The 16625-nt window shown below is 44.7% G+C and overlaps 1 protein-coding gene across 1 annotated transcript; it reads left to right on the top strand.

Moving 5' to 3' along the window:
• Positions 1-1261: 1261 nt before the first annotated feature.
• LOC131096023 (thioredoxin) lies at positions 1262-10186 on the top strand. The gene is made up of 5 exons (XM_058044243.1): positions 1262-1441; positions 6889-6993; positions 7575-7634; positions 8450-8515; positions 9973-10186. The coding sequence occupies exons 1-5, from the start codon at positions 1418-1420 to the stop codon at positions 10033-10035; spliced, it is 318 nt and encodes a 105-aa protein (XP_057900226.1). The 5' UTR covers positions 1262-1417; the 3' UTR covers positions 10036-10186.
• Positions 10187-16625: the final 6439 nt, after the last annotated feature.

Raw genomic sequence — 16625 nt, 5'->3', positions numbered from 1 at the left:
CAAAACCTATCAGGTCTGGAAAGAGCTAGACAGGAGGTGGCCTGCTGTGGTGCAACTAAAGTTGAGCAAAGGGGATGCAACCACAGGGCCAGAAAAGAGCTTACTAGTTCTGCTGCAGTAGTATGCCACACACTTAAAATTACTTACTCAGTATCCACCACAAGTAAAGCAACATATGAGAGCACATCCTGTTGTACCTGATGCGTTGGTACCTGTACCCAAGGAAAACTGTCCTTTGTTTTCTTTTTCTTTTTAAGGAAGAAATGTATTTTTTTTTATCCAGGACCTGCACTAACTCTTCCCATCTCCTGCTCAGCTGTATCCCAGAGCAAATCCTTCACAGGCTGGTAACCCAGCTGCTAAAACCTGCACTTGTAACACAGCCGGCACCAATATCCCAACGCCTAACCTTTCCCGGGCAGTGGGAGCTGGAGTCATCAACGTCCAGAATCCAACATTAAACCCTACCCAACAGGAGAGCAGGGCTGTGGCAGATCTGTTTTGCACTGTGGGGTGGGCAGTGCTGCAGCATGCGGTGAAACAAAGGATGTCTCTAAAACACAGAAAAATAAACAAGATAGATGGGAATTCAAGGTTCCACCAAGGAGTCCCCTCGGATAAGAAGGCTAAGTTGTTCCCATGAGGAGTCTTTCTAGTCCTGGCTGAGTCCCTCCATGAGGGGAGCTAGGAGAGACGGTCAGTGTTTAACCCCGGGCAAGCACCGCTCGCCTGGCTGAGCCTTCCGCGCTGCAGAGGGGCCCACATCCCACAGAGAAACGGCGCCACTCCGCGCTTTTGGTGGTGGGAAGGAAAACAACAAGGGAAAAAAGGGAAAAAAGAAAAATATTCCCGTGATTTATTTCCGCCTTCCAGCTTTGCAGCAGCCCCACTCTGCCCACATTACGGGCAACACCACCTCCCTTTCTCGTAAGGCGAGCAAAACGCCGCGTCAGGCAGGGCCGCTCCGCGGGGGGACGCGGGGGGGGAGCGGGGCCGAGCACTTCCTGCTCATCGTTACACAGCACTTTTCCAACCTTCCTGCGCTTTCCTTTCTTCCGCTGCTGCTGCCGGTTCCCCCTGGCAGCCGGCAGGGACGCACTCCCCCCGCCCGGCCGGGGCTGCGGGCGCTGCCGGACTCGGCCGCGCCGCCTCCCCTCGCTCCCCTCAGCGGGGCCCCCGGCGACCCCGAGCCCCAGCAGCGCCGTGGGCGGGGGCGCGCGGGGAGCGGCAGGAGGCGGGTCGGGCCCCGCGCATGCGTGGCGCGCCGCGGCGCTGGCCATAAAAGGGCGGCCGGGGCGGCGCGGGAGACGCGCTGGGACGGCGGGAGGCGAGGGAGCGATCCGAGCCGAGTGCGGGAGCGAAGCCCTTGGTTCCTTGCCTTTACGCCACCGACCCTCCTTTCCCAGCCGTCGCCGCTATGGTGAAGACCGTGGGCAACCTGGTGAGTCCGATGGGCGGGGCGGCCATGTCCTTTCGCCGTGCGAGGGGCGGACGGCGGGACGAGCATCCCTCCCCGGCGGGCGGGCAAGCGGCGAGGGAGCGCTGCCGGGGGCAGCGAGGCAGGCGGGGATCAGTGCTCGGGCTGCCCGGGGCTCTCGGGAGGCCGTGGCCTGCGGGAGATGGCGGGTGAGAGCCCGTGTGCTGCCCGGGCAGGCGGAGCCTGCTTCGCCCATGCGGCGCGAACGGGGAAAGCCGCGCGGAGGGCTCGGCCAGAGCGGAGGAGGGGAACAAAAAAACTGCGCGACCTGAGGCTTCGGGGAGTCGGCATGAGCAGGGGGGTGATGCAATTTCACGTTATGACGGGCTGTTGCTCATCGCCCTTTAAAGTCTTAAGGAAAACGTTCCGTTTCTCAAGCGGACAGCGGCGTACTAGAGCGGCAGGAGGAGAGGACGCAGTCTCAAGCTGCGTCAGGGGAGATTTAGGTTGGACATTAGGAGGAATTTCTGAAAAGACAAGGTGATTAGGTGTTGGAATGGGCTTCACAGGGAGAGGTGGTTGAGTCACCGTCCTCGCCGATGTTTAAAGAAGAACTGGAGTGGCACTGAGTGCTGTGGTGTGCGTGACAGTGTGGTGTTGGGTCGCAGCTTGGAGCAGCTCGATTATTTCGGAGGTCTTTTCCAGCCTAGCTGATTTTGTGATTCAGTACCTTAATTTCGCGGTCCTGATTTGCCTTATGTACTCCTAGTGTGTAGGGGCCCAGGCGGCTTTCTCGGAGTTTGGCCTAAGTTCTGTTGCATTTCGGAGCAGGACATAATGGAAAAGTTCATCCATTCTTGACTTGAAAGGAGCTGCTAGAGCCCATTCCCCATACTTAAACAGCAGGAGTTTCTGGCATAAGATGTTATGGTGCTGTCTGACATATTCACAACCCTAATGCAGCACATCACTGTTTGGATAGTTCTGTGAATGCAAACACATCTGTGGCTCTGAGATACAAAATAGTAATAAAGCCTAGACCGACACGTGGAGAATACCCTGCTGGTGATGAAATTGCATGTGGTCTTGTGCACAGCAGCTGATGTGGTTGATAGACAACAATAGAGTTTTTGTTAGCTGTAACTTAGAAATCCAACTCTCTAAAAATATTATCCATGCAAACTTAGCAAGCTCTTTATTTCAGGAAAAATCCTGTTGGGCTAGTCTCACCTTTTTGAACTTGAAATTTGGTGCAAGTATCAGTTTGATCTCATTTTGAGGCATCTGCATGTGATGCTGTGTGAGCATCCTATAAGGCCCCAAAAAGTTGCTCAACAAAGTCTTTAACAGGGCTTAGAGTTGTTCTTGTACTCTAAGTTAGGAGAAATACCGTCAGTATTTATTGCCTCCAGTGTGCCCATGAGAGGCGGACGCCGTGTGTCTGGGATACGGGCTCTGGGGATGGCGGTGTGGGCAGTGCGCTGCCTCCCCAGAGCCGGGCCTGACCTGCCCCTTCCCCACACATCTGCGCCTCAAATTGTTTCGAGACCTCTGTCTTTCCAGTCTCTCACGCATCCAAGTTTGTTTTCTAGGCTGTGCTCTTCTACAGTCGGTTCACTTTAAAAATGAAAGGCATGTCAGACCTCTCCCACTGGACCGCAAAAGTGTTGGGATCTGATACATAAATATACAAACTAACACTTGTAACCACAGCTCGAAAACCGGTGAATGCCGGAAGCTCCTTAAAAGGAACGAAATGCCTTACCATTCAGGTCTTGGAGAGAGAATGGTGTGTGAATTCCAGAACAACCTGGAATTGTTGTTCTGCCTTGTATCTCTTCCCCTTCTCTGTTTATGGTGGCACAGAAGGGGCAAACTTTTGGTGGAAGGGTCGAGGTTTTTGTTACACACAGGAACAGGTTAAACATGGCAAGTCAAATCTGGCTCTGCTCTAAGTTAGCTAGGCTTCCACTATTGTCCTAGCTATGAGCCTTGTTTAATAGTCTGCTGTAGTTAAAGTGAACTTTGGTTATGCATTCATAGGCAGTGTGAACTCAACAGTCACGCTGACAACAGCATTTTAACATCAGTGACACCCAGAGTATTCAAGCACAGGGCAGCTGGGATTTCTGGATTAATTCTGGTTTTCAGTAAAACAGGTTTGTATTCTTCTCGGATACAAAGGGGAAAACCCATTCTTGCACTGTCTGCACTTCTGTGAGTGAGAGCTAGATAGAGGTGGCCCTTTTCCCTGCACACCTCTTCAGAAGCAGACTAGCTTCTGAAGAATGTCTGCTTTCAGGGTGCTTGATAATCCCTCTGTAGTACCTGCTGTAGCACTACAGAAGGAGCTGTATTGGTCGTTTTTTAGTGGCCCTGAGATGAGTGACTAGTGTAACTTGTAAGAGGGTTTGACCATGGGACATACTGCCTTTTATAGTCAAAGCTAATGGGGTGTATAAACTTAAAAAGCTGGTGTGCCAAAACTTTCCTCTTCATCCTAGCTGCCTCTCTTGTTATTTAAGTTAAAGAAAATGATGAAAAATTACAGCTTTTGCTATAAGTGATAATTTTAGAAGTGGCCTGTGCTAGGGAGTTCAGGCAGTTGAACCTTTGCTTTGTTTATGCTAGCTTCTGCATTTAAAAGCCTCACTAAATTACATAGTAACCATTGGCAGTCAGCCCATGATTGGGCAGTTCAAGGATGACTTGATATGTATTGAAAATAATGTTGACAACCAAGCTTTAATCAAATAAGCCAGATAGTGTGGACCTGTATTATCTGTTGCTGAGGGCAGCAGACTCCTCCTTTCAGCACCATCTGAAGGAGGCCAGCAGCCTCCTTTTTGGAGCCTTACCTGGTGCTGGGAACCTCTGGGCCATTAGAGGCTTTCATTGTTAGAGCTTCTTACTTGGCCCTTGGGAACAGATGCCTGCTACCAATGTGTTTGTTGAAGGTAGCATGCCCTTTTCTGCTGGACGACAATACAAGTAAAATGGGGTCTTGTGTGTGCTCAGAGAGATTGTAGTTAAATATTTAAGGGAAAAACAAACAAACAGACCCCCAAACCCACCCCCCCCCCCCCCCCCCCCAAAAAAAAAGCCTCACCACAAAGAACAAACCAATATTGACCAGCATGCTCGCTGAGGTTTTCCCCAGTGAGCTGCTACCTGGAGAAAATGCTGTTTAACAAAGCATGACAAATAGTCTTGTGATGGGAGGTTCCCCTTCTGGTAACAGAGATTATTTAGTTTTTCATAAAAAAGCTTGTCACTTTACAGTTAACATTAAAGACAACTAGTGAAGTCAGTTGGACTGGTCAAGCAGCTTTGTTTTTGTTTTGTGCCTGCTACTGTCTTCCCCCAGGGAAACTAAGCTCACTAGAAAAACCTTCAGAACTTCGCACTATTTCAATATTTTTTTAACTTGCAGGGGTAACACCTTTGGACCCAGCATCTTATTTCACTGTCCTGCAACAATTTTGGCTGATAGTAGAGATGATTTACAGGATAACATCTGATTTGTAGTCAGGACCAGGTCACCAGTGGTGAATGATATATGTGACCAGATGTAATTATGATGCTGTCCCACTTTCCCTTTGTTCTGTGCAATAACAAACCTCAGGTGTGTGGCCATATGATGAACACATTCCAAAGCTGGCTTCCTTTTACAGAATACAGTAATTATGCAGCTGGACAGGAGACTTAGGGGTTAAAATAGGATGGTCTAACTGGCAGCTGTGGAAGTAGATTCAATAGAGTGGTGCTTTTACAGTGGCAGATGTCTGAGAAGCTATACCAAAAATCAGTAGCAGAATTTCAAGGCCAGAAGAAGTGAAGCTTGATTGAGGAATTTATGATATAAGTCCTGGGAGGGAGCAGTGAGTGTGGATTGCTGTGCGCAGGAACACTTAAACATTGTAGGTGGGAATGGGCACAGGAATGCATACTATGTCAGTACAGAAGTAGAGGAACCTAGGGAAAACTTGACCGTTCCTGTCTCTTTCAGAATGACAGTAGGTGGTGTGGAGTGTTACTATTGGTCTTGTAGCAGAGTAGACTGTGACTGTCCAAGATGCAAGGATAGAAAAACCACCATGTGCCTGTGTGCCTCTGAAGAGAGCTATGTGGGGAGGGAAGAAGTCTGTTAACAGGGAGATGTAATGCTGAGTGTATTTGAAGTTACAGGAAGCTGTGAAGACTTTCACATAGGATTATGCATACATAAGAATGCTCATGCAGGATCTTTGCTTCCTTGTTAAATATATTCATGTCCAGTTTGACTTTGGCTCCTCAACTGTGTGGCATTCTTTGGCTTACTAGAGTCAAGTTGCAACTTACTGTGGCTGATTGCAGAAGCAGGTATGAATTAGTTAACCCCTGCACTGCAAAACCCCTGTGTACGTCTGGCAGTAACCATTCTGCTTTCAGTCAGCTGTTGCTGACAGGATTCCAGTGCTTTGCTCCATTAAGCTGGGAGGGACTAAAGCAGCTCTCTTTTGAAGTTTATACCAACAGCTCTTCTGAAGCTTGATTGCCAAGACAACAAAGTTGAAAATTACTTACAAGTGACTTGTACTTTCTTTGACATAGACAGTATCAGAATGTAGGTGATCAACACTTTCTGTTTCTGCTTGAGATATTTGTTTGCCTTTTGCTAGGATGCAAGTATTTATTGCTTTTAATGTCTTTCAGTTCTATTAAAGCATTCACTTTTTGACCAGCAAAAAGGAGTAATGGCATGTAAGATGTTTAGTTCCAAGAAATATTGTCCAGAGATGATTTGTGTGACTAAGTGCAACACAGAGTGGAAGACTCAGAATAAGTATTGGATGTTTACTTGTGTAGTCTGTATGTGTAGCGTTGCTTTGGCTAATGATGTCAAATGTGGGTTCGCTTGGCAAAATAACTATCCTATGAGGTTGCTTTCAAAAACATACTTTAGAATAAAACACACAGTATTATTTTAATGTTAGCCATTGATTGGAAAAGTCACCAGAGTGGATGACTATACAAAGGTTTGTGTCTGTCCTTTCCAAATTCCGCAGATGAAAGTCTATTCCAGATGAAGATTAACATCTTACTGCCAAGATGAAATGAGAAAATGGATTATAAAATCTCTAAGGATCATTTTTTGGGTATAGCATAGAGCTGTCAGAGTTGAGTATCATGAGTAGAGAATTTCTAGCTTGTTTCCACAATTTAGTGAGTTTGAGCATTGTGGTTGTTTTGTAATTGGTGAAACATAGGACACTGACTGCTGCTAGTACCAAAAAAAACCAATTCATACGGAAGCACAAGTGATGGTACAAATAACCCAGTTAAGTGTTTAAGATTTGCCATAATGATTAGTGTGTTTGGTCTGAGAGCAAGCCAGCACTGGGATTAGTCTTGTTTCATTTAGGAAAGGAGGGGGAAATCTTCAATGTGTTCTTTTTGGTGTTTTTTTTTTTTTTTTTTTTTTTTTGTAGGTTGAATTTCAGGCAGAACTGCAATCTGCTGGTGAGAAGCTCATAGTAGTTGATTTCTCTGCCACATGGTGTGGACCATGCAAAATGATCAAGCCCTTTTTCCACGTAAGTAGTTTTTCTGGGTTTATTTCTGCATTAAATTGTATATAAATGTTTGTGTTCCTTGAACATGGAGGAAAGTTCTTTTGCCTTATGCAATTTTAAGTCTACCAAGTGAAATAGACTGACCATTGGTATAGTTGGGAGCTAATATGAGGTTTAGCTTTTGTCCTGGTGCTTACATACATTTTGGGTACATGGAGACCTGCCAGTTGCATTGCAACCTTCTGTACACTCAATGTAACTCCTCAGCTGTGTTTAGGTGGCCATGTTATCTCATTATAAGGTATGAGAAGCTGTAGCATCTTTGGGTGATTAGCTGAAGGCTGCAAAAGAAGGCATTCCACCTATGTCTTAGCATATATTGGGTCTTTGCGGGGAGAACGTATTTCCACAGACTCCTCCAGAAACAGTCGGCAGCAGAACAGAAAATTTTTGCTCTGGTAGTAAAATAGCTGCTTTAAGATGATAAAGCATGTTTCACTAGCAGTTTAAGCAGCACTAGCCTTTCCATTTATATGAATGCATCTTTTCAGGAAGCTTTCCTGGGACACTGTAACTGCATAGTTTTTTTTATTTCTTTCTAGAGTTTGTGTGAGAAGTATGGTGATGTGATATTCATAGAAATCGATGTGGATGATGCCCAGGTAAGGTCTGGGATGGTCCTGAAGGAGGACAGCTAAAGACTTCATGCAAGTGACAGCCAAGAATTCAAAATGTCTTCACGCATTTTGAATCAAAATCTGAAACAAAACAAGAGTTTTGTTAAAGTTAAAATTGAAACACAGGGATTTAGCTGGAAAGAATTAATTTTTTTGCAGGGAACACCTGAACAGAACAAACTATCTGCTGGTTGTCAGCACTCTTGAAGTCCTATGGCATGTGTTGGATAACTTGGAAGCAATGACCCTTTATTTTGGGAGGGAGTGTTGGTCTAAGGTCTTAAGCTGCTTTGATGCAGTCTTCCTTAAACCTAATGGATCACAGCCTACTGATCTGTCTGGTCCCTCCACTGCTCTTGGCACTTTTTCCTCTTTCATTAAAAATGAAATTAGGTCTTGAATTAAGTGCAATATAATGTCTGCTGTATTGCAGTTTCAACATTGTCTAATAGGTACTTGAAAAATATCACATGGAAGCCCAAGAGTTGCCATAGGGCTCTTGAGTCTTACAGGCAGACATCTGTTTTGATGCGGAAGTCTGGCTTTTTCCAAGCACGGAGTACATACAGGTTTTGCTATTGCATGAATTAAGTATTGAAGAAGAGATCTTTAAGGCTTACTTCAGGTGGATGTTAACACTGCACTGGTTTTGCTAGTGATGAAATAGCAGAAGTTCTTTTGCTTTGTCTTGAACAGCAATGGCTTTACCCCATCACCTAAACAGAAGTCAGCTAGAGTGGGTTCTAAATTTAGCATACTTAAGAATGCCCAGTTGAAGATGTTTTTTTTGTCTCTTCCAGGATGTTGCTTCACACTGTGATGTGAAGTGCATGCCAACGTTCCAGTTCTACAAGAATGGAGAGAAGGTAAGCTCTGCCTTCTTGCAACTGGAGCAGGCAAAATATACACTTGAAAGAAGATTGGGAGTGTTGGACTGCTTAGTCTGCTTTCTCTTGATTATGTCTCTATGGTACCACTAGCATTAAGGCACTCCTGAGAGCAAGCATCTTAGTTACATCTTAGTACATTACATCTTAGTACCACAGCAGATGTAACCAGCAGTTAACTGGTGATGCAAACTGTGTTGTTCACAGGTGGGGAACTGAGTTAGTTACAGGTCAATCTTACAGACAATTTCATGAGAGACTGTGGGGTGAGATGTCTGTGTTAAGACTGCTTAGCACCCTGTCCATCTGCCTAGCACCCTGCCTTTTACTTGGCTGGTGTTTGTTATCTGGGTGCAGCTTGTGTTGAAGAGAGAAATTACTATAGGTGCCTATGGAATCCTGCCCAAACAGAAGTCTCTAACCTGGTTGAGGTTATATACAACAAGCAGCTGTTTAGTTTATTTCACAGAGAGGCTGTATAACCTTTGACATGAAGGTCCTGTCCCTGTTTAAGGACTGAGCAGACCTCTTTTGTCTGCTCTGCCAAGAGATGGTTGAGATGGGATGCAGATTGTGCTCTGACAGCACAGTGTGCTCCCTGTGCAGGGTAGTTTGAGTAGCTCTCTGCATGAACTTGCTGAGCTGATTGTGTTGTCTTTGGGCTTTTAGTTTGCTAAGCAAGCTGAAGGTAGGCTTTTCTGAAGGAAAACAGTGCTCTGGGTGTAAGTTTCATGGCTGAAGGTGATGGAATTGCACCTTGGATAGTTGAGTGTCACAGGTATGGTGACTTTCAGCACAGTATGGGGTCAGTATGAACCTTTGACAGTTCTGTTAGACTGAACTGCAACTTCGTGATGTCATTGGAAGAATTGTGATTACAGTGTGATAGTCAATATGTATTGAGCAAGCAGCTTCATGGCCTGTAGTGTAGTCTGCTCTCTGCCTTCCATCCCTGTAGATACAGGAGGACAGAGCTGCAGTTTTTGAGACAGCAGATGAATGTTGCCTGTCTTTCTGCTCTATAAGTTGCAAGAAGATCAGTTCTCACAGGAGAAGCCAGGCACAGGAGTAGGTCATTTGGAATAGTCCTTCCAGAACTTGATTGGTAGGGTCCTGAGCAACTCAAGGTGACTTTGAGGTGCCTTTGATATGTGGGGACCTTCAGAATCCCTTCAAGCCTCTTTTGAGTCTAACATAATACTGACCCAGGATTAATGCTAGTCTGGAAGTGAAGTTTGATAGTCTTCTGTCTCAACTTTTGCATGAGTTGAATTGAGTAGGAAATAAATATATGAACATCTGCAAAATACTCTGTTTTGAGAGTGGGAAAAATTTTAGTTTTTAGCAGAGTTGAATAGGTGTGCATGTGACTGGATGCTATGCAACTAATATTAAGAAGCATTGAATGCAGTTCTAAAATCAATCTTTCTTTACAGGTGCAGGAGTTCTCTGGGGCCAATAAAGAGAAGCTGGAAGAGACCATTAAAAGTCTACTCTAATCTCCAGCCATGAAGACATTGAAGTGTGACTGCTTTGGCTAAATTACAGCCTGCAACTTTTCTACTTAAAAAAAACAAGCTAGCTAGATTAAATGGTGCAAACTATCTTCTTGGCCCATGTATATGAGTAAAATAAAGTATAAACTCTTCACTTTTGGGTATTGTTGTGTGTTTAACAAAAAGCTTAGTAATTTCATAATGTCAGTTGAGTGTCAGGTTTTGCTGTGTTAAAAGAGTAGTGTCTGTGTACAAAGACTTGTCAAAGGCAACCTCATCTGTTGTTGGCTTGGGAGCCATGACAGTTGCTTTAGGAGGAGTCTGCCACCCTATTCAGATGGCAGTCACTGTGCTATAATCTAGTTTACAAATACCAAAAGAGGAGCTGGAGAAAATAGAGTAGTCACTGGGTGGGATACTTCTTTCTTTCATTACATCTTTTTAGTTAAAAGATTTCTAAAATATTTCAAGCTGCATTTTAGAGTTCAAAGCTAATAAGACTTGTCCTTCCAGAGCATTATACCAATCCTACCATGGAAGTGCAAGGTAGGACTTGGACTTGTACTTTTTGCCTTTTTAATTTACCTTGCCATTTGTATATGTACCTTCTGGTTCTATTAGTAAAGAAGTGTGTTTAGTCTGAGTTGGGCTGCTTTGTTCCTAGGCATTAGTCTGGAACGAATGACTGAAGAAGTAAAACTTGTAATCTTATGGTCAAGAGAATTATAGATTTATGTACTCTTGTAATTTTCATTTGATTGCTCTGTTGCACTCTCAGAACACAATTGACACTGTGTTGGACAGTAAACTGGTCTCTGTGGTACTCCAATCTTGAATCAGGCTGTCTGGATGAATGCTGACTTGCCAGCCTTTTTATACCTGCCATTCACCTACTCTTGGCACTGTAACCAAGGGAACAGTGTTTTTTCCACTGTATCAAAATGGCTTCCTTGCTGGCTTGGATGTCCTGTATAAAAACTCAGTGAAGAAGGGAGCAGGGCTGTAGCTACCAGTGAGTACAGCTTAGTGAGCTGTGCTGCTCACTGAATATTGCTCATGGAAAACCTGGACTTCCTGTTGCATATGCAGACAATGTGGAATGAATGAGCCTCTTGTCTTTGTGGTAGGAAACTCACCCATGACTCAGCCTTACACTCACTTCACAAGTATGCATGAATTTTTTGATGGCTCTGGAGGACTGGGGGCCTTGAACAGCTTAATGTATAAGTTCCTAATTTGAAACAAGATTTTTCTAGTCCAAGAAGTGGCCACACCCTTTACTTGAGAGTGAGCCATCAAGGCTCTTTTTGGATGTAAGTTCTGAGTTGTGATTATGCAATGAGAAGAACATGGAAAAATATTTTCCATCTAGTTCTGGCTATTTGACTAAGAGAAGCGCAGCTGCATGTTTGAACTGTTCAAAGGTAAATGGGAAACCACTATCCCAAGTGGTGAGTGCCATGAACAGACTTGTGAGGAGAGAATAAAATGAAGCTGTAGCAAGAATGCACTATATGAACACACACTATCTGCAAGCAGGCATTGCTTTTGAAAGCAGTTTCTGCATGGCCTACTTAATCCCTTTGGGCAGTAACTGTGAACAAGAAAGCTTAAAAAAATTCCTGCTGAAAGTTCCAGATGAAGTTCAATAAGAGGCCCTGGCATCCCACTTTATCCCTAAATAATACTGAAGTGTGCTACCACATACAGTATTTCTGCTGAGGCAAGACCCCAGACAAGGTTGTTGCAGGGGAAAAGTGCGGTCAGTGGTGCTTTGCTGCTTGTGTGTGGAGTTTAACTTAATACTTTGCTTAGTTTTTTAGTAAAATTATACTCAGCAGTAGCCTTGGACAATCCGGGTGACAGTGACTGGAAATACAAGTTGTGATTGGAAAAACCAGAATATCTGGAATACCTCTTGTGCTGAAGCAAGGGGTGCAAAGCAGTTCTTAAAAGGCCAGTGAGTTCAGCTTCCTGTGCTGCAGTATATTCCCCTCCCAAGAACTGGTATGTAGGCATACTGTGATGAAAATAACTTGCATAGCCTAATTTGAAAGAAGTTCTTTAAGGCTTGGCTCTTTGAGGAATATGCAGTGAGGATCTCCATGTTAGGTGAACTTTCTTTTTAAAGGAAATAACACAATTCTCAAATGCAAAGTTATACCAGCATGTGACTGTAGTTGGTCCTCGCCATTACAGGTGATGGAAAGCAAAGCCTATGCTTTGTTTTGGTTTTATGTAAGGAGCCTGGGTCCCTAGGAACCCTGGGAGGAGAGAACCCTAGTTCAGGATGGGAACTGGCTTGAATCTTTCAGCAGGCAAGGACCGGGTGGGTGTTTCAGTCTTTAACAAGCCTAGGTATAGCAAATAAACGTTTTGTTCTAAATGGAATGGGTATGAATATCCTTGCTAAAGCCTAGGGCATATGCCCTCCCACAAGTATTAAGTAATAGAGAGCCGGCTAGGTGCATTTTTTCGTTTATTTTTCTGTGTGAAGGTGTGAGGCCAGTATTGCTGTGTGCCAGGCTGTTACATGGTTTTGCAAGGGTTCCTCAGGGTGAGAGAGATAGACAAGAATCTTGGCTTCATGATCAGAAGGCTGGATTTGTTAATTTATGATATATAATACATTATGACTATACTAATATGAATAGAGAGAAAAAAGTTCAGAAGCTGCTATGCTAAGAATAGAATAGGAATCTAAAACCAAGAGAGCTCTCTGTCAATCTGTTCCAGAGAGCTTGGTCCTGTGATTGGCCCTTAATTTTAAACATGGAACATGAGCCAATCACAGGTGCACCTGTTGCATTCCACAGCAGCAGATAATTATTGTTTACATTCTCTTTCTGGCGCCTCAGCTTCCCAAAAGAGGAAAAATCTCAGAGGATTTTTATGAAAAGATGTGACACCAGGCAGTAGCACAGCATTCACTCCTTCATTAAACTCTGTGGTCTGCTTCTTGCATGAACAGAATTAGCTGCTTTGATCCAATGATCTGCAAAGATGCCTGTAAGAGGGAAGTGGGTAGATAGCCAACTGACTTGAATGTTTGGTAGACTTGATGTACATGGCAGAGAAAAAACAACAAGAAAGGTTTCTTTTGGAAATAAGGGTTTCAGGAAGAAGTTTTGCCCCTCAAGCAATGACTGCAGTCTGTCATTTGGCTGTGAAATAGCTGGGATCTGTCCCCTGCTGTCAAACAAGAAAAACAGGATGTTTTTGTCTGCAGGCCTGTTATATAGCTTGCTTATAATGGGCTGGCCAACAGGAAGAGAAGTACTTCTTTGAGTATAGCAATTAAAACACATAGCTGGAATAATTAAGCTTAATGAGAGAGGAATAACATGAAAGGAAGGGCCAAGAGGTCACAGTGAGTGGACATGTGAGCTGTGCTTGATCAAATTGCAGTGGCATAGTGACACTCCTTACCTTCAACCAGGGGTTCTGAAAGGGCTGTGTGTCAGGCATGTGAGGTGCTCAACCACTCATCTCTTGCAGCAGTCAACCTAACTGCAACTACAGCTAGCCATCTGCTTTCCCTTCTTTCCTTGACCTGAATGAAGACTTTAATTCCCCTCTGGAATGATTCCAGTAAGAGTATTGGTAATAATTTCAATGTTTAATTTCTTAATTGTTCATACATTATAACTAGCTGGATCTACGAAGCTAAAAATTACATATTTTTTTTACCAATGACAAGTGGCATAGCAGCTCCTCTGTGTTGTGCTCTATTGACATGCAGCTTTCAGCCACCAAAGGAATTGGCTTGAGGAGCATACTGTTGAAATCCTTGCTGGATTAACTCTGTTGTGCTAGTCCCTGACCCTTGGTGAAGGGTGGGGAGAGTCTGACCTGGTGAAGGTGCAAGATGCTTTTTCCCATATGAAGGAACAGATGCCTTTGTTCCTTTCTCGCTACCACTATAGTTTAGAGCTTTTATTTACACTCATATCACAGAGGGCTTGGCTTTGGCCATTGGTTAAGTCCCCTTTGGAGCTGGCTGTCACTGGGTCTATCTGATGAGGTGGCAGCTTCTAGTCGTCACCAGAAGCCACCCCTGAAGCCTCCCCAGTAACAAAACCTTGGTAAGAATGAACTAGGTGAGTTTGAGAAACTTGGAAACACCTCAGGAGATAGTGGAGATGAACATCCACCTCAAATGCAGTTTTTCCTCCTACGGTCCAGGTTGATAGACAGAAAAGGTGAAGGAGGCATGAGAGCTGCACAAAGTTCTATTACTACCTGCAGCTGACAAGCTCAAGCTTGTGCCGTACAGATTACCACAAGGTGGCCACTGCTGTCTGTTTTATACAGTTTTATACAGTGTGTGTACACAGGGTTTTATACAGTGTGTGTACACAGGCAGGCTCTGTGAATGCCTTGTGTTTGTACCTCTCTGACAGTGCTGGGGTGATGGCTGTACCTTGAGGCAATGGGCTAGAAGGGAATGCATGGGGGAAGGTGGGTTCCTACTATCCTGGTGGCACCATCTGCCTGGCTTACAGGAATTGAAGTGCATTTGTCATGGATGTAACAGGGGTATACACAGACTCTAGGGAGTGGTGAAGCTAAGCATTAGAAGGCATAGGAGGAAGAGTTTTAGACTAGGCTTGGGTCATCTCCCCTCTACTTGAATAAGGCCATGACATTTGCTCAGGGAGACAATGAAGTCTGGTATTTCAGATTTCTTTGTTTCTAGCTCCTCTGAGTGAGACACTTGGGGGAGAGCAAGGACACACACCACGAATAATACTGTATCTGTTAATCCTGCTGATAAGGAAAACACAATGGGCAGTTGTAGCACTACTCTGCAGGGCTGCTCCAAAGGAGGCTGAGCCCACACTGAGCTAGTGATGATGGGTTGAGGATAGGAACAGGAGGCATCTCCCTACACTGTAGGTAGTGGCCAGCAGCAAGCTAACTTGTCTGGAGCAGATGGTGGAGGTGAACAATTAAAGTAAGGGGTCATAGGAGCAAGATAAAAGCAAAGGATCAGAGGTATGGCTTGCTCGCTCCAGTACAGGCAGAGGTGGTGGCAGATTTAAGGCGAGATTTGATCTAGCTGGGGAACAGATCTCACCTCATAGAAATGGATGCTGTGGCTGGGCCATGGTGTGTCATGACCCTTCCTGTGGGCACTAACCCTGGGAGGACCATGAGAGAAACTCATCAGTCAGCAATGGATTCCAGGGACAGCTCCCTGGTTTCAACAACCCACGGCCCTTTGCAACAATTCCCAGTGCTTCCAGAGGCCACCTTTGGTGTGGCAGGCCATGGTGAACTCCTCAAGGAGGTACCCACTATGTCCTGAGCTCAAACAAGTTATTGCCACCAGCCCCAGTTTGATGTTGCTTAGGAACAGGACAAAAAAGTTACGCATTTATTAGCCTGGTACAACTCTAGAGACTGCTTAATTTAGCACAGGCAAGCATAAGGCGTTAAGCAGTTAAACCATGACTCTAGAAATAACTATATGTATAAATGAAGAGCTACTTAGCCAAAAATTACGAAGCCTGCAGCTGTTTACATTTAAGATAAAATAAACTCTTCCTCTTGCTCTCAAATATTACATCCTCAATTAACTGGGATAATAGAGTCTCAAATCCCACTGTCACCCTACTTGCAAGCTGTAACTTACAGTGGCACAAACATGACCATGTGGACTGGAGAAAAGCAGCAGAAAAAGACCAGAGTATCAAATAGCCCCAGCTGCAAAGTGATGGAAAAATGACCACTGCACCTCGGGCAGAGCTGACACCCTTTTCCACCTTTGCAGACACACACAGTGGAGAACTGTTGAACTGACCTAGGCCCAGGCAAGACCTTGGAACACCTTCTGACAGCCAGTGGCACCACTAGAGCTCACCCCTTATCAGCAGGCCTTTAAGATCAGCTGCAGAGTGATAATGTTAGAAGAGGGGGTGCCTGGCAGAGTGCTGCTCACAGGCCCTGTGCAGCTGTCAGAGGATAGGTTGGACTGCGTGCAAGGTACAACCCATGCTGTGCCCCTAAAAACACACAGAACCATGTACTGGCAGAAAAGCCAATCCCAACAACACATTGCTGTGTCTTTGTTCTAGGCTGGACCTTGGCACCTTGTTAACTTCATTACCATGGCTGTGCTCATAGGATTAGCTTGCTTCACTAGCAGGGTGAAACAGAGACCTTCATCCTGACTTGTGCCAGTGCTACAAGGAAAAAACCCAAAATTTGTAATATTTCTGTTTTACTTTCAACATGTGGAAAAATCCAGGTATTATTCCACAAACCTAGAACTTTGAGGACAATAAGACTTACAGTAAGAAACTACTGCAAGACCTCCAAACAGTGCCAGACAATGAGGGATAATTGTCATTATAATTGTCATTATTCATCTGGTGACAGTGTTACAGACGTATAACAGAAAACTTGGAATTTCAGGAGGATACAGCTATATTCCCCAGAAAATTTCAGAGGCTCGGTGGTGTTGGTTTTACACAGAAAAATTATATTTTAATGGTTAAACAGCCTTGCAAAATCAACGGCTATTTATGAAGCATAAAATCTGCACACAGCAAGGGGAATGTACAGATCAATATTTTAGGAGGAAGCAG

This window comes from Melospiza georgiana, chromosome Z (genome assembly GCF_028018845.1).
Source record: "Melospiza georgiana isolate bMelGeo1 chromosome Z, bMelGeo1.pri, whole genome shotgun sequence".
NCBI classification, from domain to species: domain Eukaryota; kingdom Metazoa; phylum Chordata; class Aves; order Passeriformes; family Passerellidae; genus Melospiza; species Melospiza georgiana.
The sequence above is the reverse complement of the archived record's forward strand: the minus strand, read 5'-3'. Positions and strand labels throughout refer to the sequence as shown.

What these genes read in the sequence shown, in the direction of transcription:
- LOC131096023 (XM_058044243.1), top strand. Translation starts at nt 1,418, where the DNA reads ATGGTGAAGACCGTGGGCAACCTG. An exon ending in TGATCAAGCCCTTTTTCCAC is followed by an intron (nt 6,994 to 7,574) that starts GTAAGTAGTTTT and finishes ATTTCTTTCTAG; the next exon opens with AGTTTGTGTGAGAAGTATGG. An exon ending in TCTACAAGAATGGAGAGAAG is followed by an intron (nt 8,516 to 9,972) that starts GTAAGCTCTGCC and finishes CTTTCTTTACAG; the next exon opens with GTGCAGGAGTTCTCTGGGGC.